Source organism: Phalacrocorax aristotelis, chromosome 3 (assembly GCF_949628215.1).
Source record: "Phalacrocorax aristotelis chromosome 3, bGulAri2.1, whole genome shotgun sequence".
NCBI lineage: Eukaryota > Metazoa > Chordata > Aves > Suliformes > Phalacrocoracidae > Phalacrocorax > Phalacrocorax aristotelis.
In genome coordinates, this window is record NC_134278.1 from 32835559 (window position 1) to 32860773 (window position 25215).

The 25215-nt window shown below is 37.9% G+C and overlaps 1 protein-coding gene across 4 annotated transcripts in view; it reads left to right on the forward strand.

Moving 5' to 3' along the window:
* COL19A1 (collagen type XIX alpha 1 chain) overlaps positions 1-25215 on the forward strand; it is a 209722-nt gene that overhangs the window by 95683 nt on the left and 88824 nt on the right. For all 4 annotated transcript variants that reach the window (XM_075087052.1, XM_075087050.1, XM_075087053.1 and 1 more), the window contains exons 13-15: positions 2635-2688; positions 12194-12247; positions 12921-12956. In XM_075087052.1, coding sequence (XP_074943153.1) covers positions 2635-2688; positions 12194-12247; positions 12921-12956 — 144 coding nt within the window. The remainder of the gene's footprint in view (positions 1-2634; positions 2689-12193; positions 12248-12920; positions 12957-25215) is intronic.

Genomic DNA, 25215 nt, shown 5'->3' on the forward strand with positions numbered 1-25215 from the left:
AATATAGTATATAACCCATCTGAAATGGTACTAACACATTTTTCTCTCTTTTTTGATAATTTATGAGGTAAGCCACAATGTTGATTATTAACAGCCGCCTCTACACTGCAGAGTGGCTTCAGCGATTCTGCAAATTGGCTAGATTTGAAGCTGTTAATTATGCAGTATAGTGCGATCCATAAAAGCAGAAATGAGCGTGACTTGGCTCAGTTCTCGTGAGAATAAATTGTAAAAATTGGACCTCTGTTTGTTTTGAATTCTGGCTTCACAGAGGACATGGACATTCCATATGACAGGCTTGGTGAAGACAAATAATTTACTCCATTAAAAATTCAGAATAGGTTCACAGTAAAATCGCATACCTGGCAGAAAGCCCATGGTTCTTTGGACTCTACAGAGGTCCGAGGCTCATTAACAGGGGGTGCTTTTTATCATTTTGTCTAAGAAACTGACAAACAACTTAAATCCAAATATCTTGTAAATCATAAGGAGAGGAATTTTTCTTTCTTCCCTGCATTCCCAGCCATGCTTGTATGTGCCTAGAACTGCCCACCAGCATTTTAAAATTACTGTCTGCCTGCTGTAGAAGAAAAAGGCACAATCTCCAACACATGCAGCTCATCTAACACCAAGGCAAATGACAAGTGAGGCTAAGGGGAGGGTCGTCTTTTGGCTTAGGCTCTCTGTTTATGTTTTTGTGTAAATGTAGATGTTGCATTGCAAGTTATGACAAGATACTTTTGCCTTAGGTTTCCACCTGTGTGTGAAGGAATTTACAGGATTCTACTACTTCATATTTATATCATTTTCTCTTAAAGTATGAAAGCAAATAAACAAATTATAGAAGAAAAAACAGCTCCATGAATTGGAATGATTTTTAAATCTTCTAGAAATACATTTAGATAAGGAGATATTATGTCAAAAATATGACTGTACTTTTCTAGCTGTTGCAAGATTGTAGCAGTGTTACTGATACTAGTTGAAAGATCCTGAAAGGGGTATTAAATGTCCAGTGTATCACAGTGATGAAAATAAAGTTATTTTTGTAGTTTCTTCTAAAAGTTTAAGTGAGCTATTTAAAAAAAGAATAGTAAGTTTGGGACTCCAACCGCTATTTTTTTAAACTAACAGTGAAAGAAAATTACTATCTCAACCAATCTCAATCCATAGAACAAAGAAGACTTTATAGTCTAAACATACTAAAGTAACTAGTGTTAAATTCCTATAACTGGTGTCATTTAAACTTTTGCAGTAAATGCATAAATTTATCTGGTTTTATTTTTTTTTTTTTTTTTTTGCACAAGCAGGAAAGGCAATACTTGAGCAAAAACCTGAACAGTATGATTCAGGCTGATGCGTAGCACTACGTTCGTTACCAGGAGATGTGTTAAAATGGAAACAATGAACTAGCGAAGCCATCTTGTGCATGGGATTACTAAATTCACAGTTTGCTGTTGCTAATTTGTTAGTAGGCTTCAGTTGTTTGAGAAAGGTCGTACAAACTCATTTTGCAAAACTGATTATTAGATGAAATGCCCTCTGTCATTGCCACTGGAGGAATAGCTCTGAATCAGGGCTGTGTCACAAATGGAGTTAGCTGAATGATCTCAGTTCAATACCATTTACCTAACAGAATTATGAAAATGATGCTGACATAATGAATAGGTTCTGCTCAAGACAAATGTAGTCCCCGGGAGATAATGGAAATTCAGTGCAGGGCTGTTTACTCTCTTTGGTTTATTAAGAGCTTGGACAGGAGTAAAGTCAGTCCTCATGCTTTTATCAGAATTATGTTACTTTTAATGATATGACAAAGGTCAGTCTAGTGACAGAGATGCAATTATAGAGCTGTTTAAACTTGTGAGTTCTGGAACGCATTCTCCCTTAAATTACGCTTCTTAAGCGGGTGTATTTTATTCACTTTGATGAAAAATGTGTTAACTAGAATAGCATGGTAATTTGAGATGATACAGAACTGAATCCTTTTATGTATCCTCCAAAGAATATTGTGTTTTGTAGTCAGTGTTTCATGAGCCAGGAACCAGCCTGTATAGTTGTTTCTGAAGGATCTTTCCCCACCATTTTTTTTCTTTTGATTCATAATGTTTTTCATATTCATACTTGTGAGAAAACTTTCAGAACAAAATTTATTTCCATTTTTCAAATGCAATCAGTGAACCATATACCAGTATAAGTCACAGAGAAATTATAATATTGAGGACAGTTCTGTTATCAGATATTTAAAACAAGAATTGTTTATTAAAAACAGTCTCAGAGTGAAAGCAATTAATTTAATGTCAGTGTTAAGATTTTCAAAAGGAAAACTGTTCCCCAGTGTAAATTTCTGGTTTACCACCATGTACTCGGAGCAGTGTGAGAAACAAGAATATTTTTCTGTGGTAAGACTTTATGGGTGATCAGTGGCACTGTGAAGTACAGAGAACTGTAGCTCTCAGAGTGCTAGACATTTTTCAGAGGCATTTATTTGGAAAGAATTTCTGTTGGAGTGTAAGAAATAGTTTTGCTTGTACAGCCAGCAATGTATATGTAGCACTTCATGTAGAGCAGACCAGAACCTTAAAATATTTTTGATTTGTTTTGTATATATAGTAAAATAAATATTCATTCTTTTAGGGCGAAAAAGGAGATAAAGGAGAACCAGGACCAGAAGGCATTCATGGAAGAGAGGTAAACTGAACGATAATGAAAAAAGTCAAGTTACAGACTTTTGGTGGGATGGTTAAGCAATGAAATTCAGAATTTATTTAAGGAGAGTGATGGATTTAGAAAATGTGTATGCCTGAAGAGTTAACATTCGCAAAATGATGGGGCAAGAAAGAGAGATGCATTCAGGTGAGAGATGAGTTCTTAGGGCTTAAGGAGAGCTTTGGGTAAGGATGTGGTAGGTTCCATGATATTTCTGCCAAGGGCTCATGAGATAAACTGAAACAAGTGTGGGGGTTAAAGCAACGCACTATAGATGAGAATCATTCCTGGTTGGATAATCTGCTGGAAAAGACGGCATTTCTGGAGGCAGGGAAAAGCTAGGCCTGAAGCCTTGGTTTCTGAAAGGAAAATAGGCTGTTAGCAATTCCTGGGTGAGAGCCATGGATCACTCACTGTGCCATGTGGCTCGCGTGATAGAGAATTTGAATTAAAATTTCTTTTTTTTCTTTTTTTTTTTCCTGTGCCAGGTTTCACTGCCTACTTAGTTAATTGGTCTGGTCCATATTTGAGGTAGAGCATGAATCTGTGTCTAAAAATACTGGATAATCCTGATCATTGAGTTCACATTCAAACTTGAATCTGAGCTAACACTACAGACACATCCAGTAATAAACCTTACTTTTGCCTGATTTATTTTTAAATTTACATTTATTTTTCTATATATCAAATCAAAATGAAAGGGCAGAAAATCAGATATTTTTTTTTCAGTGCAATACTAAAATGGCCTACCAGCATGATTTGAACGGCAAGATTAAAAAAATAAATCAAGCCAGCAGTTTTCTTTATCCCTCTCTTCCCCTCCTGTTTCCTCTCCCCTTTCCTGACCTAGCTGGGGTCAACCTGGCTTTAGGTTTAATGCAGGATACTGTTGGCTCTCCGGTTGCAAAGCATCGTAGTTGAAGGCAGAGAGTATCTCACAGAGGGACCTGAACCTGACTGTTCAAATTCTGTGAGGAATGACTGGCATTAGGACTGGAATCCAGATACAGGACTTGGAAAAAACATTCAGCAAAGCTTTTTTAAGCAACTTGACCAAAAGGGTAAAAGGCTCAACATTTGACACAAAATTGCTATGACAGTAGCTGGGACTACTAAAAATGCAGTAAAACGGACTACATAATTATGACAATTTTATGTCATCTGGCTTTCTACGTACACTGTAACCATAAAAATATTTTTCCTATTTTAGATTATTATAATTTAATGCTAGAAAAAAACAGGCTATTTTTGACTAATAGTGGATGTCCTCCATATGAAAATGTATACCACGTACCGAGCTGAAACTACATTTAGGTATTCAAAGAGGTATTCTCTTGTAGCCTGCCTGTCTGTAAAGGTGAACCGTATACTTCTGTCATGCATACATACATGCTGACAGCATGGAAAAAACACATCTGTGTTTCTTTCCATAGCTCTGGGGACATTTCTGTGTTGGTCTTACACGATCTCCTTTACTACATGGGATCTTGTTCCATAAACCTTTTAGGAAGAGTAAGGTATACCGAGTATCTGGTGAACTCTAGGACATATTTGACATAGCGGCACTGTGAAAGTGTAAAATACCAAACCTTTATATTTTGAAATATTTGCTGAACTGTTGTAATGTGTCAGGAAATGGTGGATTATCATCACAGGAACTGTCATTGAAACATTTTAGAAGTAAAATTGCACAAGGCAATATAACATATTGTTTGAATCCACACATAATTCTTTTTTAACAACACTTATAAAATGCTTTGGATTCAGTTATCGCTGTGCATGGAGATGCCCGTCATTAAGTTTAAATTTAAAAGACTGTGTATCATTGACTCCTGGTTGCTATCAGTGTCGCTCAAACTCATTCCGCATAGAGAAATGTAACATCTGATATTTCTGAAATAATCAAGTTAATCTGCTTACATTGGAGTATTCTGCAGTACTCTGTAAAGAAAGCCTGAAAACACTTAAAGCTAGTGGTGTCGACTGCTGGCAGCTGTTGTCTTTGCCTGTGGGAGAGAGGGTTTCCGTACTCGCAAGTGAAGAACTTGAAGATGATGCCTGAATATTTTATCTCGCACAAATGGTAGAAACATATATGAATTTATTTTAATAAAAATCAGGGAAGTAGGTGTCACAGAACAGTTTTGCTTGCTGTTACTACTAGTGTTTTCTTAGCTGTAGAAAGAATTCTTGCTGGAATGAAGTAGCATGACAGAGGGGAAGCCAGACCTGATTTGGAGATTAGGCTTTCTGTAATGATGAAGAGATACCTAAAAAGTTTAATTCCCTCATCCCTCACTGGTTGTGCTAACTGGGTCAGTTAATCTCATTGAGAACCAGGTTTGGATGCAGGAACTGTGAGTATATTTAACTCCTCTGCACATCTCCCAGTTTATCACTCCAGGAGTCTGAGCCAAGATCTACAATGCTGTGTCCCAGTCTGGGACATTATTCAAAATCCATCTGACAACATGAATAGTTACTATAAATACTAGCAATGTCATTGCCATTGTTTTTAGCTTCTGAAGGAGTAGTTATAAATAACTTAATATATTACCAATGTAGTCTTGCAGTGCTATGTGTTCACATTACATCTGTAAGTAGGTATTTCCCTGTATAATAGGAACAGCCAGTTTGCTTGAGTAGTGTCTCTGTTTTACCCGTTGAGACTTTTTTAGCCACTTGACACTGATAATGCTATCATTTGTATCACTGTACCAAGGGAGCATCACAGACATGCTGTCTGAAAGAAATTCTAGTGAATACACTTTCTTCTCCATCGTGTTAATATCCCATATGGACTAAAGACAAATTTGCAATACAAGTATCCATGAAACTATCTGTGGAGTAATATCTATGTTGTATTGATACTCTCGTCAGTTCAATTGAAATGGAAAGAAAGACTTCATAATTGGAACTTTTAGACTCTTTTTGGAATCATGTCATTTTCTTGAGCAGTGGTGCAGGTAGGAAGTGAATACCATTTATGTTTTGCTGACGGAAATTAAATTCTTCAGCAAAAATAAGTGAAAACAGCAAGTTTTATCATATCTATTGGCATGTGTCATGCATAGCTACAGGAAGAATACAGCCTTTCTTGTAAATTGTAAAAAAAAAAAAAAAGGGTGAAGAAAATCTGAAATTAAAATCTGGTGTATAATCTCTACAGCATTAAACCAAGTGATTCACTAATTATGTTTTTTTCTCCTGCTGGGAAAGGTTATACCGTAAATGACTTTTTAAAAACTTTACTAAATAAGATTTTGTTATTCTTTACATACCTGATGTCAAAGAATGGACTTCTGAAGTTCAGTGAGCAATGAAAAAAATCCCAGGTTTTCAAAGAAAAGATGGAAAACATATTGAACCTTTTTATTTTTATGCTTGTGGAAAAAGGTGAACAGAAGTATGAACATTTTTTAAAGGCATCCAGTGTATTGATATGATAGTAACAGTCATTTACCTTCACACCATCGTGGCCTGTCTCTCTAATCTTCAACTCTCATAGTATTAGCACTGTAAGGAAATATTTGCATAGGAAGGGAAGAATCCTATTGCTTGCCAGTATGAAGTTGCTTATGATATTTAATTATATCCAGAGTTTGAAGATTCTGTTAGGAACAAAAGTATAAGGAGACAGCAGGATCCAGAAAATTCCAGCAGTGTAGCAATTTGAAGTTTTTGAATGACACTAACAAGAAAAAAGCAATGGCAATATTTAAAAGTGCATGAGACATAAACTGGAAAAATAGTCTATTGTTTGGAGCTTTGAGGATACTTTGCTAAATTAGAAAAGTTATTCCAACATTTATAGGTTGGTGTACAGCTGACTCTGAAGCTGTTGTTTTAATTTATATTTTAAGGCTGCTCTTGGAGAAAGTGTAGTTCTGTTGTCTTACTCACTAGAGTATTTCCAAGTTTTATTACTCGGTAGAAATAGTTGATTTGATCCATAATAATTTGGTTGCCCATTGTTGGTTAGTGTGTGAGATTGAACCAGAGTACTCTAATGCAGGCCAGGGAATTGTAAATAATGAATGATGTTTTTCCAAACAGATATCTTTTAGAGTGAAAAACCAATTCTCCTCAAAAGATTATGCCAATCTTTTCCAGCATTTTCCATTGCCACATGCATGCAGCATAGCGTACACTGCACAAATAGGTACATTTCCGGTGGGCAACACTTGGCTGCTGCAGGAGCTGCTGGAGTCCTCTGGTTGGGGCCCAGCTGAGCTTTGCATTTTTTCATTGGGGAAAGCATCTGTCAACCGGTGCTGGTAGATTTTACCCATTTCATCTCTTTTCTGTGATGATCTGTAAGCACTGTCTGCTGCTGTCTCTCTCTCTGAAGAAGGTTTTCAGTGTATGATACAGTTTTCTCAGGCCTCGGTGAACCTGCTAGAGTGCATTAAGTCAGAATTCATCAAGTAAAGCATTAGGGCACAAACAACATGTTTTACTTGGAGGGAACACTTAACAACAATTTTCCTGACATTCTTGAATAAGAGTTTTCTTATTGATAATTTAATGCAAAGCTAACAATTCAGTAATTTTGCTTTTTTTCAGACTTCTCTGATCAAATTCATGTCTGATATTATGGTAAACATTTTGTCTCAGGGTGAGAGGCTAATGCACTTCTCAGATATTTCTCAGCTGTGGATAAGTAAGTAACTGATGGCAGCTGAGAAAAGGCTGTGGGTGCTGTCTTCTAACACTACTGGTGAGGTTTGCGTTGTGGCCGATCTCTGTCTCTTCATCTCAGTAGTTTGTCTTCAACGAGCTGTTAAACAGAACCCTGGCTCTTGCTGCCCCTGGTCCCTCTGGTCTCCAGTCCATACAGAAACCCTTCAGTCCAGTTGTTTGCTGCCAGGCAGCGTAAGCCTTAGAAACTCTGGCAGCTCTGTAAGGGGTTCCCAGTAAGCTTCCTGTCCTTACCCTTGCTTTCTTTAGTCTTCTGTGTTTGCTCCCGGATCAGCTCATTGACAGTGTCCTGCTGAAAGTCTTCCTTAAACTTCCCTTGCCTATCATTCACATCTCCCTGTTTGGGCTGCAGAGTTTCTGTCACAAGGATTGCCAGCTCGTCGGTCTCAGCCAGAGAGGTGTCATCTCATTAAACCCTCACAAATCCCTTCTGTGGCTTTTAAATCCAGCTGAACATCACAGTGTCAAGGTTAAAAAGTAACAGATGAATCTGCAAGAAAATCTGATTTACAGAAGCAGATTCCTTTAAATTACAGGATGCTTTCCTCATCCTGTGCAAGCACCAACACACGTTTCCCTTTTAATGTAACTCCTGTAGCTTATATTGGAGTACTCACAGAAGGGGTGTACGTGGTTCAAGTTGTTGCTGTTGTTTGATGGGCAGGTTAGATGATACTCCTAGGGGCTGGGATTCCTTCGTAGGTTAGTTCCTGAGACACTTACAGGCATGTGATTTCCCAGCACAAGCAGCAAGCTGTGAATCCTCTGTTCTCTTCATCTTCTGTCCTTTTTGCTAGTAATGGTAGTAATACCAGTTTGCAGATCACCATGTTGACCAAAAGAATTGGCTCAGGGGAAAATGTTTCATTCCATTTTGTCACAGAATCTTTGACTGTTCTGATCTTAACCAAATGACTGAAAACATACAAAGTTAAAAACTGTTTCATTTTCTAGTTCTGGTTATACCTGGCACTTCTTTTGAACGAGTAAAATTTTGTCAGGCTTGTTAAGGAAGCTATTTACTACATCACTAAGTAAAGTGTTTTGTGGTTTTTTTTTTACCGTGGAACTCCAGAGTACAGCAGACATTGTATGAGATTGCTGCTGGTTTAAAAGGAAAATTAAAATAGAAAAACTGTCACCTTTTATGCCAGAGTGTTGGAACACCATTAATAAAATCCCATCCTTCGAAGAATTTGTGAAACTATGATCCTTTTTAGAGCTTTAAAGGACAGTTACTGTTTTTTAATTGTTTTCTTCTCCCAGTCCAGTTGGTTTTTAGGGTGGATAAGACTCCAGTAAGCTAATATCACAGAAAAGTCTGGTTAAATATTTGTCAAAAATAGTGTCAACCAATATGGTAACTTCTCCTTTAAATTCCTTCCACCGGAGGAAATACCAGTCATCCTCTTCCAAACAAAAAGCTTGCTCTAGTTTAATTTTTCTCCTGTGGGCCCCAATTTTGCTGACTTTATACCCTTATTGATATTTGTGGTATACTTGTTTCCATAATTTCTCTGTTGGTCAGCAATTGTGTTACAGTAGTACCTGTCTTATTAAATGTATATATATAACATTTCTCATTTCTGCTGTTTTTCATGTTGTTATCTTGTTGGCCTTGAGCTGGCCTTATACATGCATGTCCTAAGGCTTACTTTACATTTTGGCATCCATAGAGGAACCATAATGCATGTTTATTCTGACATCTAAAAAGACCAACCTTCAGTCCTTACAGGGGAGAAAAAGTACCAGCTGAAGACAGTTCATGAACTCCCAAATGTGTATTATTGTATTGCTCCCAAAAAGCTAGAATTATATCAGGGTAGAATCGAATAATTAATTTACCCTCTGGTATGAGGGCAGCTGGATTTTTTACTCAGTTCCTGACTTTCTGGCAAATCGGGTAACAGACTCCTTAGATCAATAGAAAATAGCATGTTGTTGTCAAAACTGTCCTTGTTCTCCTAAAATATTGCAGAAAACGAGCTTTTCTAATTTAAAGCTTAATCTAAAATCGTCCAAGTTATACCTGTTTAGATAACCACATCCATTTTACTGACACATCCTGCTCTGGTCTCTGCCAGAGACAAGATACTTTACTGTACTGTGCTAGAAGGGCTACAGATTTGACTTAGCACGGGAATACTTACTTGTTATGTCATTTCAGAGACAGTCAGCAGCAGCTAAACCTCTCAGCAGCTTTAAAAGGATGGCTGTACAGAAGAATAGGCATGGTGCAGTACCAGATGTGGTTTTGGAAGCATTCACTATGTCTGGAACTTATTAAGATAATAATATTTTTAAAAGATACATAATGTGTAGAAGAACAAGAAATATTTCTAATGGGCTAACCTTTTAAGCAGTTTTTTTTTTCCTGATACTACTTTTCTTTCTTGGAGATTTAAATGGCAAAGAAAAGCTAATTCAAGTATTTTAAAATAAATACTTTATATAAAGCTTTCCTGGGTACTCAAAAATCCTGCTTCAAACACTGTGATGCTTGGTGTCAGATATGTAATTTCCCCTTGTCCTTTTTATGTGAGGTCGACCTCTGTGGTCATCATCTCTGCAGTAACTGTCAAACAGCATACCTCAATGCGGTGCACTGCAGGAATACTACTAAAAGCTTTAAACACACCAATTAGGCAAAAATTAGGTTCATAGTTTGACAGTGGATGGTTTAGGTTCAGTATCTTTCACTTGCAGTTGTCTTTTATATTCAGTAGAGATACACACAGATTTATATTGCTGTCTATGAGTTGCAGATTTTTTTTTTACCCTTATCTTGTCTCTTCTGTAAATATACAGCCTAAGAGATAATTCTTAAACCTATTGTTCTACTGCTGATCTGGTAATATTGTTTCTAAACCAAATCCATACAGTTTGCATACCTGAAAAATCCCTAAAATGGCTTTTTAGAATACGACATGGTTGTGTTTTATGCAGGCTTTCAGAAGGAGGTGAAAAGTAAAATGTAGTAAATGGAGACAATATTAAAACTATGTCATAAATATGCAGATTGTAAAAAGAAAGCATTTTTTTGGCTTGGTTTTTGAATCCATCTGCCTATTACATTTTTTTAAGTTCAAACAGCAAAACTACTTCTGATTTAACTATTGCATATTTGGCAAGCTTAATAAAGGACAAATCAAAGCTAAATCAGGGGTATTTACAACAACCACAAATTTAATCCAAAGTGGGTACTTAAATGCTCATATAGTTCTAAATGATGTTCCTTCCAGATGGTGAATTAATGTAATTTTAGCAGGAAGTGAAGTTGCACAAATATGCAGTATTTAGAACACTCACTGATTTAATGTTTCTGTACCCACCAAGGCACAGATGTTACTTATCATTTTCGTGCCAGTTGTCTCTATCTTTCTAATTATTGCAAACTGGGGAACAGACTTTGCAAGGGCAAAAAGGGGGCTGGGAAGAACTTAAGTTAGTAAACCCTAATTCAGGTGTAGATGAATCTTTTCTGTCCTCGGCTTACTTAACCTCCACAATAATAACCATGGTGGCCTAGCTGTGGCGTGTCTCATTATGATTTGGTCCTATACTGCCTACATTATTGCCATTCGGTTTCTAAGTAAAATCTTTGAACCCGTAGAGCTGTCCCTGACTTAAAATGTATATGGTCTCCTGTCACATGCCTCTAAAGCAGTGATCAGAGGGAAGGCACAAGACAATTCTCTTGGCTTAAAAAGGAGTTTCTGGTAGGTAGGTCCAGCATCAGAATTAAGTTCATTCCTCACTGCAGAATGGCTTGAATTTGCTGGTCATATTTCAAAACCTCTCTCTCTTCAATGTGTTTTGCAGCAAGGAGAAGACAACAAAGAATATGTGCTGTGTGCTAAAGATCCTTTTGGGGGGAGTGCTTCTGGTGAGACATTTAGTGGAAGAACTGGATATTGTAGAGGTAGATCCAGACTAGATACAAGGAGGAAGTTTTTTACAATGAGGGTGGTGAAACACTGGCACAGGTTGCCCAGAGAAGTGGTAGATGCCCCATCCCTGGAAACATTCAAGATCAGATTGGACTGGGCTCTGAGCAACCTGATCTAGTTGAAGATGTCCCTCCTCACTGCAGGGGGATTGGACTAGATGAACTTTTTAGGTCCCTTCCAACCCAAACCATTCTATGATTCTGCAATTTTGAAATTGCTGTGTGTGTCATGTGTAAGACTAGGCAGTATTATCTGCTTCTCCAGCTGAAGGCAGAACTAAGGAGGGAGGTGTGAAGGACTCAGTTATTTCTCTAATTGCCTTTTCAAACACTGGTGCATATTGGAGTGTTGGAGGATGTGCAGCAGCTCTGAGCTGTACCCTGCTGTAGCTCTCCAGCTCAGCATTGCTACTTGAAACATAGAATCCACAGCTATCTGTCCACCTCTGCCTGTTTCCCAAGTTTAGCAGAGCTTAAGTGAATGAACTAGTGCTTTCTCTAGTATTCTCTTTTGTCTTTTCCAGCCATGCAAGACACAAACCTACTGGGACTGCAAAGGAACTTTGCATTTCTACATGCTATTTGCCATAATGGGGCACAATCAAGCAGATAGTTTGGCTTCGTATGTTTAATTTTGTGTTGAAGACACATGCAGTCTTCCACAGATGTTTCTCTGTTCACAAAACAATGAAAATAAAGAATTGTGAAATAGTAGTGCTAATAATGTGATAATATTTAAAGGCTTAGTTGGTTAGTGTATACTAATTCACAACGCTACAGGATTTTGTGCAATGTTTCCACAGATGACAACAATATGCATTTTTCTTCTTTGCCTAGGGACTAAAAGGTGACCCTGGTAGTCCAGGTGTAGCTGGTCCTAAAGGAGAAAAGGTACTTTTTTTATCTGTAAAGTTCTATGTAGATACGAGTGTGCATATTGAACACATTACCTTAACTGCGTGACGAACTACGCTGCTGCCATTTGTGTAGCTTGAGGGTTGAAGAGCATGAATACAGACTAACTGTTAACATGAAAGACAAGTACTCTATCACAACAAATTTTGAAAGAAATTCCAAGCAGGAGCCTAAATTCGATGTTCTGAATTGCTCTCGGGGTGCTCTGATTTGCTCCCATGGTCTGAACCTGAAGGCCTCACAGCACGATTTGTACCTCAGCGACCTCATTCTGTGAACATTTTACACAGTCAGATGTCTTTACATATGGCAGCTGTCACACTGACTTCAGTGGCCACCTTGTGCATGGAAGCTGCAGCTTGTAATTTAACATATGCAAATGTGTTTTGAAGGATTGCTTTTTTAAATCTGTGATTCATTTATGTAGAGGCCTGCCATTTTTTTTCCATTTAACCTGTGGTGAACTGTGTACATCTACACCATTACTGCGAAAGAATATTGCTTTGCTTATGTATTTTCATAACCTGAACATGTTTGATGATTATACTGAATTTACTTCTGCAGTGGTGCATATCCTCTAAAATGCCTAGAGGTTAAATATGTATAACTAAAGATATTGCCAATTTACTTACTCTCCTGTTTTAACTAGGGAGATGCAGGACCTCCAGGACCAGCTGCCTTGAGTGTAAGTACACGTAACACAAAAACAGACAAAAGAAAATCACTAAGAAATGTTGCATATTTTAGCTTATTTGCAATGTAAATACTTTCATTATTAAATTGAAGAGCCAAGTCCCTCTGTTTGGAATGCCTCTGCATTTTCTATATGAATTGTGAAGCAAGGAAAAGCGAATTTTATAAATATAAAGAAAATAAGTATATTTAAAATAACTTGTTTCCCACTAAATACTAAAAATAATATTGGGTGTTTATCCTGTGTATAGATAGTATCAGCTGGTTAAAGTGAAAGAATTCCCTTTTTATTTTTACTGGAAAACATTTTTCAGTAAAAGCTTGCAAAACTAATCAATGCTTTTTAAGATATTGTAAAATATTCTGTTGCCAGGTTATTTTATTAAATACTTAGTTACGAGTGCAATGCCATATGTACAGCATAGTATCATATATATAGCATGCATATATTCAAATTTGACACACAGGACCCTGTTTTCAAAAAGTTAAGGATGTGGGGTCACATCCACACGCCCAATAGATGTGAGGCTGCCACAGCTCGTTGCCCTTGGGCCCAGCTGGTAGCGAGCCTGAGCATGCCTTCCCAATAGGCACACAAACACACATACAACAAATATAGACAGGTCTGGCCACACAAGTCAACATAGACACATTCAGTATTCCCACAAACACAAACAGCACTAACAGCCTCATCCTGTTATCATCTCTGGCTGCTACTGGGAAATACATACATCTCTAAAACGTGCATCCCTCTAGTAGCTGAGCTGACACACAGCCTAACCAGTAGATGCCTCTGCTCCTGGTCTCTCCAGTTACTGGCACCTGGACATTTAACCCCTCAAGGCTCACAGCCCTGCTCCAGTTGCTGGTACAGACCTGCTCACTCACAGACACCCACACAAAAACACACACGACACACATGCACACACACACACATATATATATATTCCCCTGGCTTCCAGGTCATTTTACCTACTAGCGAGCCAGTCCAGCTTAATGTTTGCTGTTGATCACACACATACTCTCATGCCTGTGCTTACTTCATTTGTTGTTACCATGAAGGCATAAACCATTGTCTTTTATGAAACACATGATATGCTTCAGTTTCCTTGCATGACATGATAGTGCTGCTACAGATAATAGAAATAATTAAAATAAGTTCAGTATTGGCTTAATTATAGTCTGTTTAAATTTCGGTGATTGGACAGGTTTAATAATATTTGAGATTAACATATGGTTCAGTATGAAGCATTCTCTATGCAGAAAAAAAGGTTGGTTGCATAACAAAATCACAGACTGGACAGGAAAAAGAAATGTAATGTTGTAATGATGGAAAATTGCTTCCTAGATTCTTCTAAAGAACAATATTTCAACAGTTTAGGGTTTCTATGGTTTCTACAGTTCTCAGAGGGAAAAAACCAAACAGGTATCTTCCTTTCTTTCTTTATAGAAAAAGGCTGTGTATCAGACCCAGGAAGTTGCAAATTTGCTCACTAATTTGTTTATTCCATCCTGTAATTGACCTGCAAAAAAGAATATGTGAGGTCAGACATAATGATTAGTTGTCTTTCAAGTGTTAAGGAAACACTTCTTGACTATGGATCTTACAGTTTCTTTGTGAGGATCTGGTACATGCCTGTGCACCAGAAAAGAGAATTGACCTGCGTATTAGTTGTATTCTGGCTAGATAGTTCCACAGAGATGGTGAAAGAAGTTTTTATTTTCCTTGCGGTGACCTGTGCCCCGAGCACGTACGAAGGCTAAAGAGAAATGTCCCCAGAATTCTCCAGGGCAAGCTTTGCTTCGTCAAAGTAATAAAATCTGTCTGTGGTTTTGCTCAAACTGAAATGAGAAGGCCTCCCATTAAGGACAGTCCATTTAGGTAAAAACAGTTGAGAATAGTGCAAAAGAGCGTGGCAGAAATGAAAACAAAGGGAAAAAAACTCCCCAAACCCCAGGCTGTAGTTCCACAGCATGAATAGCTGTGTTATGAACTACTTCTACATTATTCATATTACCTATGTAATCCTAAATAAACATCATAAGAACTATCATTCATACTGTAAATGGTTATACATTGTCTTCTACCTCTCTTAATTTCCAAGACTGCAAGCAGCAAGAATCTCCATTAGATCTGAAAACATTGAAGGATGTAACCAGAGACCCATACCATAAAAATAAATTGTGCTCTAAGGTTTCAAAATTAAGTTGCCATGTTTTATGGTACTTGTTTTTGGATTAGGAAATCTAAATATCCGGTATCTTGATTTCCTGGAGATAAATTAGTACTGTGTCCCAAGATCAGTGTCTGTTTGCTCCAGTTCATGTCTTGCTAGGGGTAAACAGGGCCAATTGTGTCCTTCAGCTCTTGAATATACAGTCAAAATGTGTGTTGAAAGGTTAATGGTGAAATATTTTTAATAAACAACCTTGATTTTAGGATTGTAACTGCAATAGATGGATTGGAGCAGATCTTGCTTCAGATATGTTATTACAGGCCTTGAAAGGATCATTGAAATAGAGATAGGATACTTCTGAAGATAAGGCACAGGAAAAACAATTGAGGTTGCCTATTTTCTGTGTGCTATAGGACCATAGAATGGTCCTTTTGAGCATTTCTTGTGTTAATGATGGAAAAATGACTGCATCCATATTGGTAGCAGCAGCTGGATATCTTAGGCCTGTTTTGAATGTATTCATTGTCTTCAGTTGCAGTTGTGGACACTTAGTTTTCCTAAGAGTCATACTCAGACTATCATAGTCAGACTATCATAGCAGTATGATATCGAAAATCAGAAGCTGCTCTCAAATTGACTGAAATTATTCCTTTGGTACCTTAAGTGATTCACTTTCATAAAATGAACTGTCAAAGAACTATATTTTTTTGATTATAAAATGCTGTGCAAATATTTCAGTTCAGTTGGTTCAGGCAGAGCAAGATGTCTCTGTGCTGGTACATCTACTGGTGGTTGTTTCACACTTTTTAAAGGAAACATTTAAGTTTTAGGAAAGCAGACACAAGTCTTCGGAGGGATTTTACTAACTGAGGTACTGAAACACTTTTTTGTGTAGCTGCTGAGAGAAGAGACCAGAGCGAGTGTGAATTGGTTTAGCAGTTTGAAGACAGATTACAACACTGTGGGAATATATGGCCCAGCAGGAAGGCTTTCTCTCTCAGCCACTGTAAATAGTCATGAGTTTCTGTTGGCAAGAGCTAAGGGACGATGAATGACATGAATGGTGGTGGCTTGGGGAAAATTCAGTCTTCAGAGTAATTTTATTTGTGTGACTTCTGTGTGGCCATGACTCTTATGATATATAATCATGAAAGGAAGATGTTGTATCTCGCTGTGAATAAGTAGTAGGTCAGATAATATCAAGGTTCATGTGTCACTGAATGAGAACTTACTATGTCAGGACCATTCATGCTGTTACAGCCAAAATGTGACATCAGCGTTTCAGTTATGAACCCTATTAAAGCAAAGTTTTAAAATGTTCCATTCATTTGGGACTCATGCATAATGTCATGAATTTATCCTCTACTTACAGTAATTTTTAGTTTTCCCTGATGTGAAAATGATTTATTTCTTTTTATCAAAATGCAAAATTAATTATTACGTGGGGGGGCAGGGAGGGAAGAGGAGTGAAAATAATGACACACTGTTAGAGCTAAGTCCAAAATGCATTTGGGCAGGGTGAGAGGGAATATTGAAAGGGACTTCGTTTTCCTCAAATCAGACGACTGGACCTAGGTCATCAACCTTCTGCCCCAGTGCAATTGCATATTGAGGCTGGTGGGAAATAATGGCATTACAGAGCTCTGCTGCCCTGTGCAGCTCTTCCATTCCTATGTATTTCCATAGAAATCACACAACAGTGAAATAAGCTGGGAAGGCCTACCATATAGACGGGTCTCAATATAAACTAGAGCATCAGCAGTGTTGTGCAGGGCCAAAGCATTCTCACACACACAGGCCTGCACCTTGGTCCTGTCCTCAGCATGGGGAGTGTGAAGGTGGCAAAAGGCTGTGCTGCTTCACTGCACTCATTCCCAAACAGCTGGTTGAAGGTCCTTCGGTCCGCAGAGAGTTGTCTGTAGGTAATCCACAGGAGCATGTAACAGTAAGTAGTAGTAGAAACTCTTGGGGTTTCTTTTATCTGGTACCTGTGAAAGTCTAAAAGGTGTCAGTGATCCTGTGTTAAAAGTGTTGGGCATCCCTGCCCTCCAACAGGAAAAAATGTGTAAGAGAATGAAGTTATTGGTACTTGGAGGAAAAAGCTGTATTTTTTAAAGTGTTCAGCTGACAGATATAGCCCCTATAGTCTGCATTTAACAAAACTTCTCACTTGCAGCAATAGCAGAGACTTCAGAAAGAAATTGTGTATGCCTGACTATATTTTTCTGCAGTGAATAGAGGTGACATTAGAATTGCAGCCCATGTGTTTCTGTACATTTCTTTAAGGCAGCTATGGAAGTCTTGTTAATACAATATCATCATTCTTGCATGATGAATTAGAGAGAAAAAAAGAAACAGCATTGTAGTGCAAGATATGCTAAGCTGTAAAAAGAAATATATGAAAAACATTGTAGGCTTTATGTAGAATCCTAATGAAATTAGTAATTTCAGTAGTTCTAAGTATATTTGATTCATGCATTATTCATACAAATGTGTTTTAGTGGCTCAAATTGTTAACTTTGACATATATGTGCATATTCAAGCACTTTTAGTAAGGATGTAGAGTTTTTCTGTGTTTCCATGGAGACAGTTAACACCACACAAGTCAAGATATATGTATGTATTTTGTCTCCTCAGTTATGGTGGTAGTTTTATGGGAGTAGTCCAAAGTCATGATTGATTCTCATCCTTTCTTTATGCTGTCTTCAATTTCTCTGGTATGTTCTTTCGTAATTTCTCTGCAAGTACTAGATGTCTCCTTTCTTTAGAACTTTTCAAGGGTCTTATAATGCCTGCTGGGAATATATTTTGAAATTTTCTCCCTAATTATGCTCACTTTATGCAGGCATATGTTTAGTCTTTAAAAGTTTAAATTCCCTGATGAATTGTACTGTAGCCAGGGACCCTTTAGAGAATAAACAGGAGGGGTTGTACTGCTCTGTTATGTGGTTTTGTCAAAATGTGGAATTTAGTGGCAGAAGCTGGGGCCTGTTTTCTGCAGGGGCACAGCTGGCTCCACAGCTTGCCCGCTCTGGTATCCCCAGCTTAAGCCTGTGCGTGCCGTGTCAGAAGAGTGACAGGTGAGGGAAGGTACCACAGCCATCTCTTGTAAAACATATGATAACTATTCCTCTTGACACTCGATATGCTGCTTTTAGTTCCTGAGGAAAACGAGCGTCCGTCCGTACGTTCCTGCGAACCTATCCCTTTCAGGAGTTATAAAATAGTCATCCAGATGGCACCAAGTGTTTACACAGAAGCCGAGGCTTAAGTCAGTCACAGACAGAAGTCCCCAAGACTTGCTTACTAAACAGATAGTTGGAATGTTGGCTCCTAGGTCTGGTTAAATCAAGCCGAAGGAAGCTGGCGCACAAATGCAGCACGGAGGCGGCTGCAGGAGGAAGCTGCAGATTCAGGCCCAGGCAAGTTCCACCGTCACTTTTTGGCTCTCTCCTCTTTAAACAAACATCAACAACAGATTACGCAGCTTTCCCTTCCGAGCTTTGGCAGTTATTCACGTAAAGCTAAAATTCACTTTCGGCAGTGTTGCCTGGGAATTTCACAAATTCATTTTTAGGCAGTATTTCAGTCATAGTGTAATTATTTGGCGTTTATATGGAACTCCAAAGAGGAGGTATCTGGTGTCCCAGTGTTCTTGCTGTTGTAATGGGCAGCAGTATTTCAGATGATCTTTCCTGAAAAATTGTGTGCCAGTTTTTGCCTGTCTTCATAACTGCACATGATTCCTTTCTTGTCTTGCACTGAAAAACAAGTCATCTGAATAACTTCTGTTACTTAAGAAAGGGACACACACCCCCATTAGTAAACATCTCAACTAATACTGTCCTCTCCTTCTTTTCATGTAATCATGTAAAGTAAAGGAGAGCAATTCTAGTTAATTAAAGGAAGTATAGGCAGAAAATTATATTTTCATTCAAAATCTCTTCTTTTCAAATGCATTCCTCTAAGAAAAATATTAATTTTATCTACTTCAGCTTCTTTAATGAAGGTGTATTAATTTCATGAAAATATTGAACTGTTCAGTTGTTTTGCATGAGGTATAGTGATCTTTAACTCTCGCAGTATAACTTGCAAATATTCTCTTTAAAAAATGCCTTTTAAGTATGGAAGCAGATCCTATTAAGATTACCCTTTTGGAGAAATGGAAGCTGTTCTAGCAGTTTCAGTCTTTTTTTTATTTTCTTTATGCAGTAATACTGATACTAAAGGCAAAAGTGAAGATTGATGTCTCAGCCTTACAGAAAATTTTTCAAACATTTGCAGACTGCTAAGTTGGCATGAATGTGATTTACATGTCCTTCATTAGAAGAATGATTTGAGAATAGTCCCATATGCAGTAGACATCAATGTAAAGAATCATTTCAAATTACTCCTCAGGATTTTAAATGATACATTTTTTTGCTTAGAAAATAAACCCATGTCTATTAAAAGTTCTGCTTTCATGAAGTGTGAACTTCTGTGAAATTACTCTTCCATTTTCCCTTTGAAATGATTGTCTCTGAAGCAAAGTAGATTTCAAGTTAACAGAGCGAGCTACAGAAATGACCAAACCCAAAGCATAACGAGATCAGCGTGGAACATATTTTCTGTTTGCTTCAGTAATAAATTATCATGAAAATGTAGCTGATCATGTTTTCTGGCAGACTGAAATATTTCTGCTAAATGCTGTCTCCTTTCCCACAGAGGTAAATGGGTTGGCAACAGTTTTGAAAGCAAAATCGTGGCCTATTCCACTTTACACTCCCAAGCAAAAGAGTATTATTACTGCAGTAGCAATAAGAGGCCAAATATGGGCCACAAATCTTTCAACTTGCCATTTTGACTTACTTCAGTAAGGATGTGAATGAGACTAGGTCATGTTTGGAAGTGCAGAAGACAGAGGTACGTGAGATAAGTGGTAATCTAATTTCCCTCACTAAATGGAAATACAACAAGAAATTAGTCATTCATTTGTGATTTTCCTGTGCCATTTTCCCAATTATAGCTAAATTTTGTAACATTGAGGTGTGTCTGCAGGCTCTGTGGGTTTCTGTGTGGGTGGTGATAGGCAGTCCTGTGGGTAAGAAGAGGAAACCATCATAGTCAGATTTTAAGATCTCTCTCTTCCTCACCCTTCTGTTTGGGCTTCAAGGCAGGGCAACAGGACAGTCACAGAAAGTAAACTGGCTTGAAGATATCTGGGAAACCAACACTGTAGCCATCTTGACTGCAGGGAAGGTGTTTATATTTCAGCTCCTTTGCTTGCTGAGGGTAATACCCTGTTCTTACATGAAAGGAAGCCACTCATTTCCCCTCAATATGGTACAAACAGGCCAAAGAGGGAAGTATCCTCAAGATAGGATAGAAGGATCACAGTGACAATCATGAACTGCAATGTAGAACTTGTTGTCTGGTAACACCTCCAGATAAGTAGGTGAAATTGAGACCTGATTGAACTGCATCTTGATGCATCCTGTCTGGGATGCTGGGACATTCTTGCATGAGTGCAGCCACAGCAGTATTGTTCATCCCATGAGCAGTATTTGGGTGGCTGGGGAACGCACTTCAAGACAGTCACGCTGCAGCTCTTTGCCGTGATCACACATTGTGTTATGTCAGGAATTTGGAAACCCATGGTCACTTTTTACCTCACTATTGATTTGTGTGATTCTATGCAGCTCTACTTGTGGGTTTTACAGAGGAATCATTGTATATGTAATTCATCAGTGTGACGGCTTTTCTTTATCCTGGGGAGAACTGTGCATTGAAAAACTGGGTCAAGCTCCTGTGGTGGGAATTGTCCACCAATTCACTTATAAAAATGTTTAAGTGTTGATTTTGTTTCTGCAGAGCTGTACTTTTCTGTTTTTAAACATATTGTTTCCAAATTGCTTAGCCAAATCATGTCTGTTATAGATGGGTCTGTTTAAAGTAGCAAGTTTCATCATTATAAAGGCTCACATATTCAAATAGTTAAATTCTGTTCTTACATTACCGTGAGGTGTTTCTGCATGCCTAATTTAGGCTTTGTCTCTGTCTTTGCTTGACTCTTCACACTAAACTACATACACTTTCTCTGTCTAGTAGCATTTATTCCATAAAAACTGGGGTCATGTGTTTGCTGGAATTCATAGTGAGGAAAAAAATGGATGAGAGTAGTTTGTGTATAGAACACAGAAACCAGTCTATAAAGGTCTATAATGAAATATTTTTTGTGCCTGAATTAGACCTGCCTTATTATTAGTATTTGTATTATATTTCTAATTTGTGTTGAGAAGGAAAGGGTGCTGTGCTCAGAACCTATTTCAGCAACATTGTCTATGAGTACATAAGGCAGCTGTCTAGCCTTCTGCTTCAAAAACAATCAGCTATGTTTTGAACCAACTTTCAGAATACAAAAAATATACTTACTGGTCTATTATTTTACTCTTTCGGCATCAGCTATAAGCTTCCGGAAGAAGTAATACAAATAACAACTTTAAGTAACTTCACTCTTCCACTTCAGCTGGGTGTTTTTTGTTTTGGTTTGGTTTAATTCACCAAGAGGTCACAATAAAATATTTGCTTTTGTTCAGAGTGTGTTTTAGGCAGTTACTCTGAGCTATTAAATTATGAACCAAGTCTCCACCATGTCTCTGCAGATGTTTGTTGTGATGTATCAGGCATTTAAAAATGTTTTTGTACCTGCAGGGTCACATGACAGGATTTTAGCCCTTCTGTAATAAATGGCTTCTGATAGCTACGTGCCAGCTAATACACTTTACATTGATAGTTTATGAAACTTAAAACAGCTGAACTGGCTGAACTGTTAGCTGGTTTTTCTATCACTTCCAAACGCATTTTTCTTCTACCATCTGAAGTTTTAATAATTCTTATTAGCTTTTATCTCCTGATACTTGCAAAAAATATTAACTGTTAAGTATTAAAATGTTAATTCCTATAGATATTTTCAATGACATGCAAGTTGTTTTAAAAGCATGCTTATTCTTCTTCAGCATTTTTAAACCTGTCATTTTTCCTGTATTCCCTCTATTAAAGCTTAGTCTATGTGTTGACAATATTTTGTTTAAATATCTGTCAGCATGTGACTCATAGCGTGCTTGCTTTTTCCTTATCTAGCTTCACAACCAGCATCATTTACCTTGCCAACACTTCCCTTTAAGGTTTGCCTCCTATAAAGGAATTCACAAGTGTCCTTTCTTCATTTTCAAGATTTTGTACAACCCTCTTGTGCCTGCCTGTGCATCACATTTCATCTCTTTCATCTCTTTTCATAGCCATCCTCACTCATTGTAATAGATTTTCTAAGTTTCAGATGCACCTGACCCCACCTCCAGCTTGCTTACTTTTTTATTTCCCCAAGCTACATGGTAATGTTTGAGACATTTCCACTTCATGTTCCTTGAGCTTCTTCAGGCACGTAACTCCAAGGGCCTTGCCCGGTCCATGACTGGTACAAGCCCTGAAGACTGCATATGCTATTTTAGTTCGATTCTCCATGAAGTAGGTAGAACGGTACCACCTTCCAACCTCAAAGGTGGCCTGGCAGAGTCAGGAGAATCCCATGCATATGAGGCTACAGGTAAGGATGCATTATATTTTCCTGCCAGTCCGATCCCACAGGAATAGGCTGTTCTTATATCTCACTTTACCTTGTGCTATTCTTATACCTCCTTTTGCTCATCGCCGTACCCATCCTCTTGCCAGTCCAAGCCTATCAGGGTGACACATAGTGAAATCATTTTAATTGCTTTGGATGTTGTAAAATAGATTGTCTTCTGACGTAAACGTTTTCAACACAAGCAGGGGCATATCCTGTGAGGCTACGTGTGTCTATTCGGCCTGTATTCTGTCCCTTTCTGTCTGCAGTGGTGGTGGGCTCCTTTGGTGGGGTTTGTCTACCCACTGTGCCATCCGGGATTTGAGGGAGTTGAAAATCTTATCTCTGATCTCCAAAGGGAGATCTCCAGAAGTTAAATAGGGATAAGACCTAAGTAGATACTTTGGTTTGCTTTCCTACAAATTTTCTACAAATACTACTTTTCTGTGCTAAACTGTTACATAAATTGCCAAGTTTTACAGGAGTTCAACAGGGGATGTTTTATTTGTCCCTTTCGACAGGTTCCACTGTAGAGAAGTTTTCTTTTTCATTCCTCCTGCAAGTTTCTTCTTCAGTTTTTTTTCCAGGACCTCATTCAGTGAATGCCGAACAGGGATAGCATTGCTAAGTCATTACCGTTGCCAAGTTATTAGAGTTTTACAGCCGTGTTAGTTAACATGGCTCATGTTGTCCTATCACTTTTTAAACCGAAGATCCCACTGAAGTTAGTGTGAACTTTTACCTCAGTTTCAATGTCAGGATGTGGCTCCTTGTACAGGGTAGTCCTCCCTGCCTAGTTACCAATTGTAAACTGCTCTCCTCCCTTTCCTCGAAGATAAACCTCCTTATCTGGTTCCTTTTTCTTGACAATAATATTGTAGAGAGAAGAAAAAGCATAAAAGTACATTTTGGACAAAAATGTTGGCTATTGATTGTCATTATTGTGCAGTTACATTCTTGTGTAATTCTTGTCCCCTTGGAGCCTTATTGTACAGATATGTGAGGCTAAGTATTTCCTCCTCCATAAAACAGATGTTACAGGTTTTCATCTCATTCCTCTGCATAACGTTGTCAAGAGAAATGAAATATTAACAAAACAAAACTGCACCTCTTCCTGAATTCCCAGAATTTCTCTACAAATGTAGAATATTGCTAACAGTTGGACAGACAGAATTCTCTGCAAGTTCCAAACAACCTTGAGGAAAAAGCGGAGAAGGTTTACAGAGGTCAAATTCGCATACGGCTTTATGGGTTTATGCATGTATAAACTACATGACTGCGCTGTAATTAACTTACCATGATTTATTTGTTGGACACAACATTGTCATGCATATCCTAGTTCCATAAATTTTGGGGGAAAGATGCATCGGTTTTGTAAAAGATCCTAAACCTTATCTTGTTTACACTATAAACTAAAGTGAAAGGAGAAATATCCTATAGTGAAATACTGTCTGGGGGACTCTTCTAGCTTCAGTGTTTGAAAGTAGGAAAATTATAGGAACAGAGAAGCTCTTGAACTGACTCATTTTATTTAAAACTGAAGTCAGACTTCATACTAATCAACTTAAAACATCACTTGAAGATATATGAGCTAGCAGCTTTGGCATGCCCACTTACTCTCTCAAGTTTGTCTTGGGATTTAGAGGTCATAAATGAATTTTCTAAATTCATTTTTGGAAATCTGAACACTTTAAAGATGTGATTCTCAAGGGCCCTTGGTTTACCTTTATTGGGGCAATAAATATGTATAACTGATTCGAAATAAGGAGTTAAGAATTTGACCAAAGATATAACTCAAGCTGAAGCAATACCTGAGTCTAGGTAATTTAAATGGTTAAGAATGTAATGTTTTAATATTTCAAACTCTTAAATCAACTAAGCAAAAGTTCTTTAATTTTTTGATACCCTGTAAGAATATGCAATATTACATCCAAGTTTTTTTTTAATTCTACAAAGTAGAACTGTTCAGTGCTCTTTGCTGATTATGTTGAAACTGATTTTATATTTCTTGTTGCTATAATGGAAATTGGATGGCTTCCTCAAAATAATGTTTTGAAAAAATTGTGTTCCAAGGTGACTCATAAAGTAAGGGGAGGGGGGCACCCTTCTAAGCTGTAATATGAAGGCTTTATGTTTATATCGTACACTAATCAGAGATAAAATTAAAGCCCCAAAGCGTCAGAAACAGTCTGCTATTCTGTCTGTTACTGCAAAGGCAGATCCTTGCACTCAGTTCAGAAGAAATGCTCACAGGTTGAGGATATGTTCAAAACACCCAAAGCTCCTCTGTCTGTCAGGGGAGAGGACAAGGGAGAAGTGACTCTGAAGGGTTTTGAAAAGCCGAGCCAGGCACGCAGAGGAAGCTGCACAGGGCTGGTTCTTACAATACAGCAAGCATAAGGCCTTCTGCTATATTTAGTTCCCTTTCCCTCCCCTCCCTTCCCTTCCCCTCCCCTCCCCCTTCAGTGCCTATA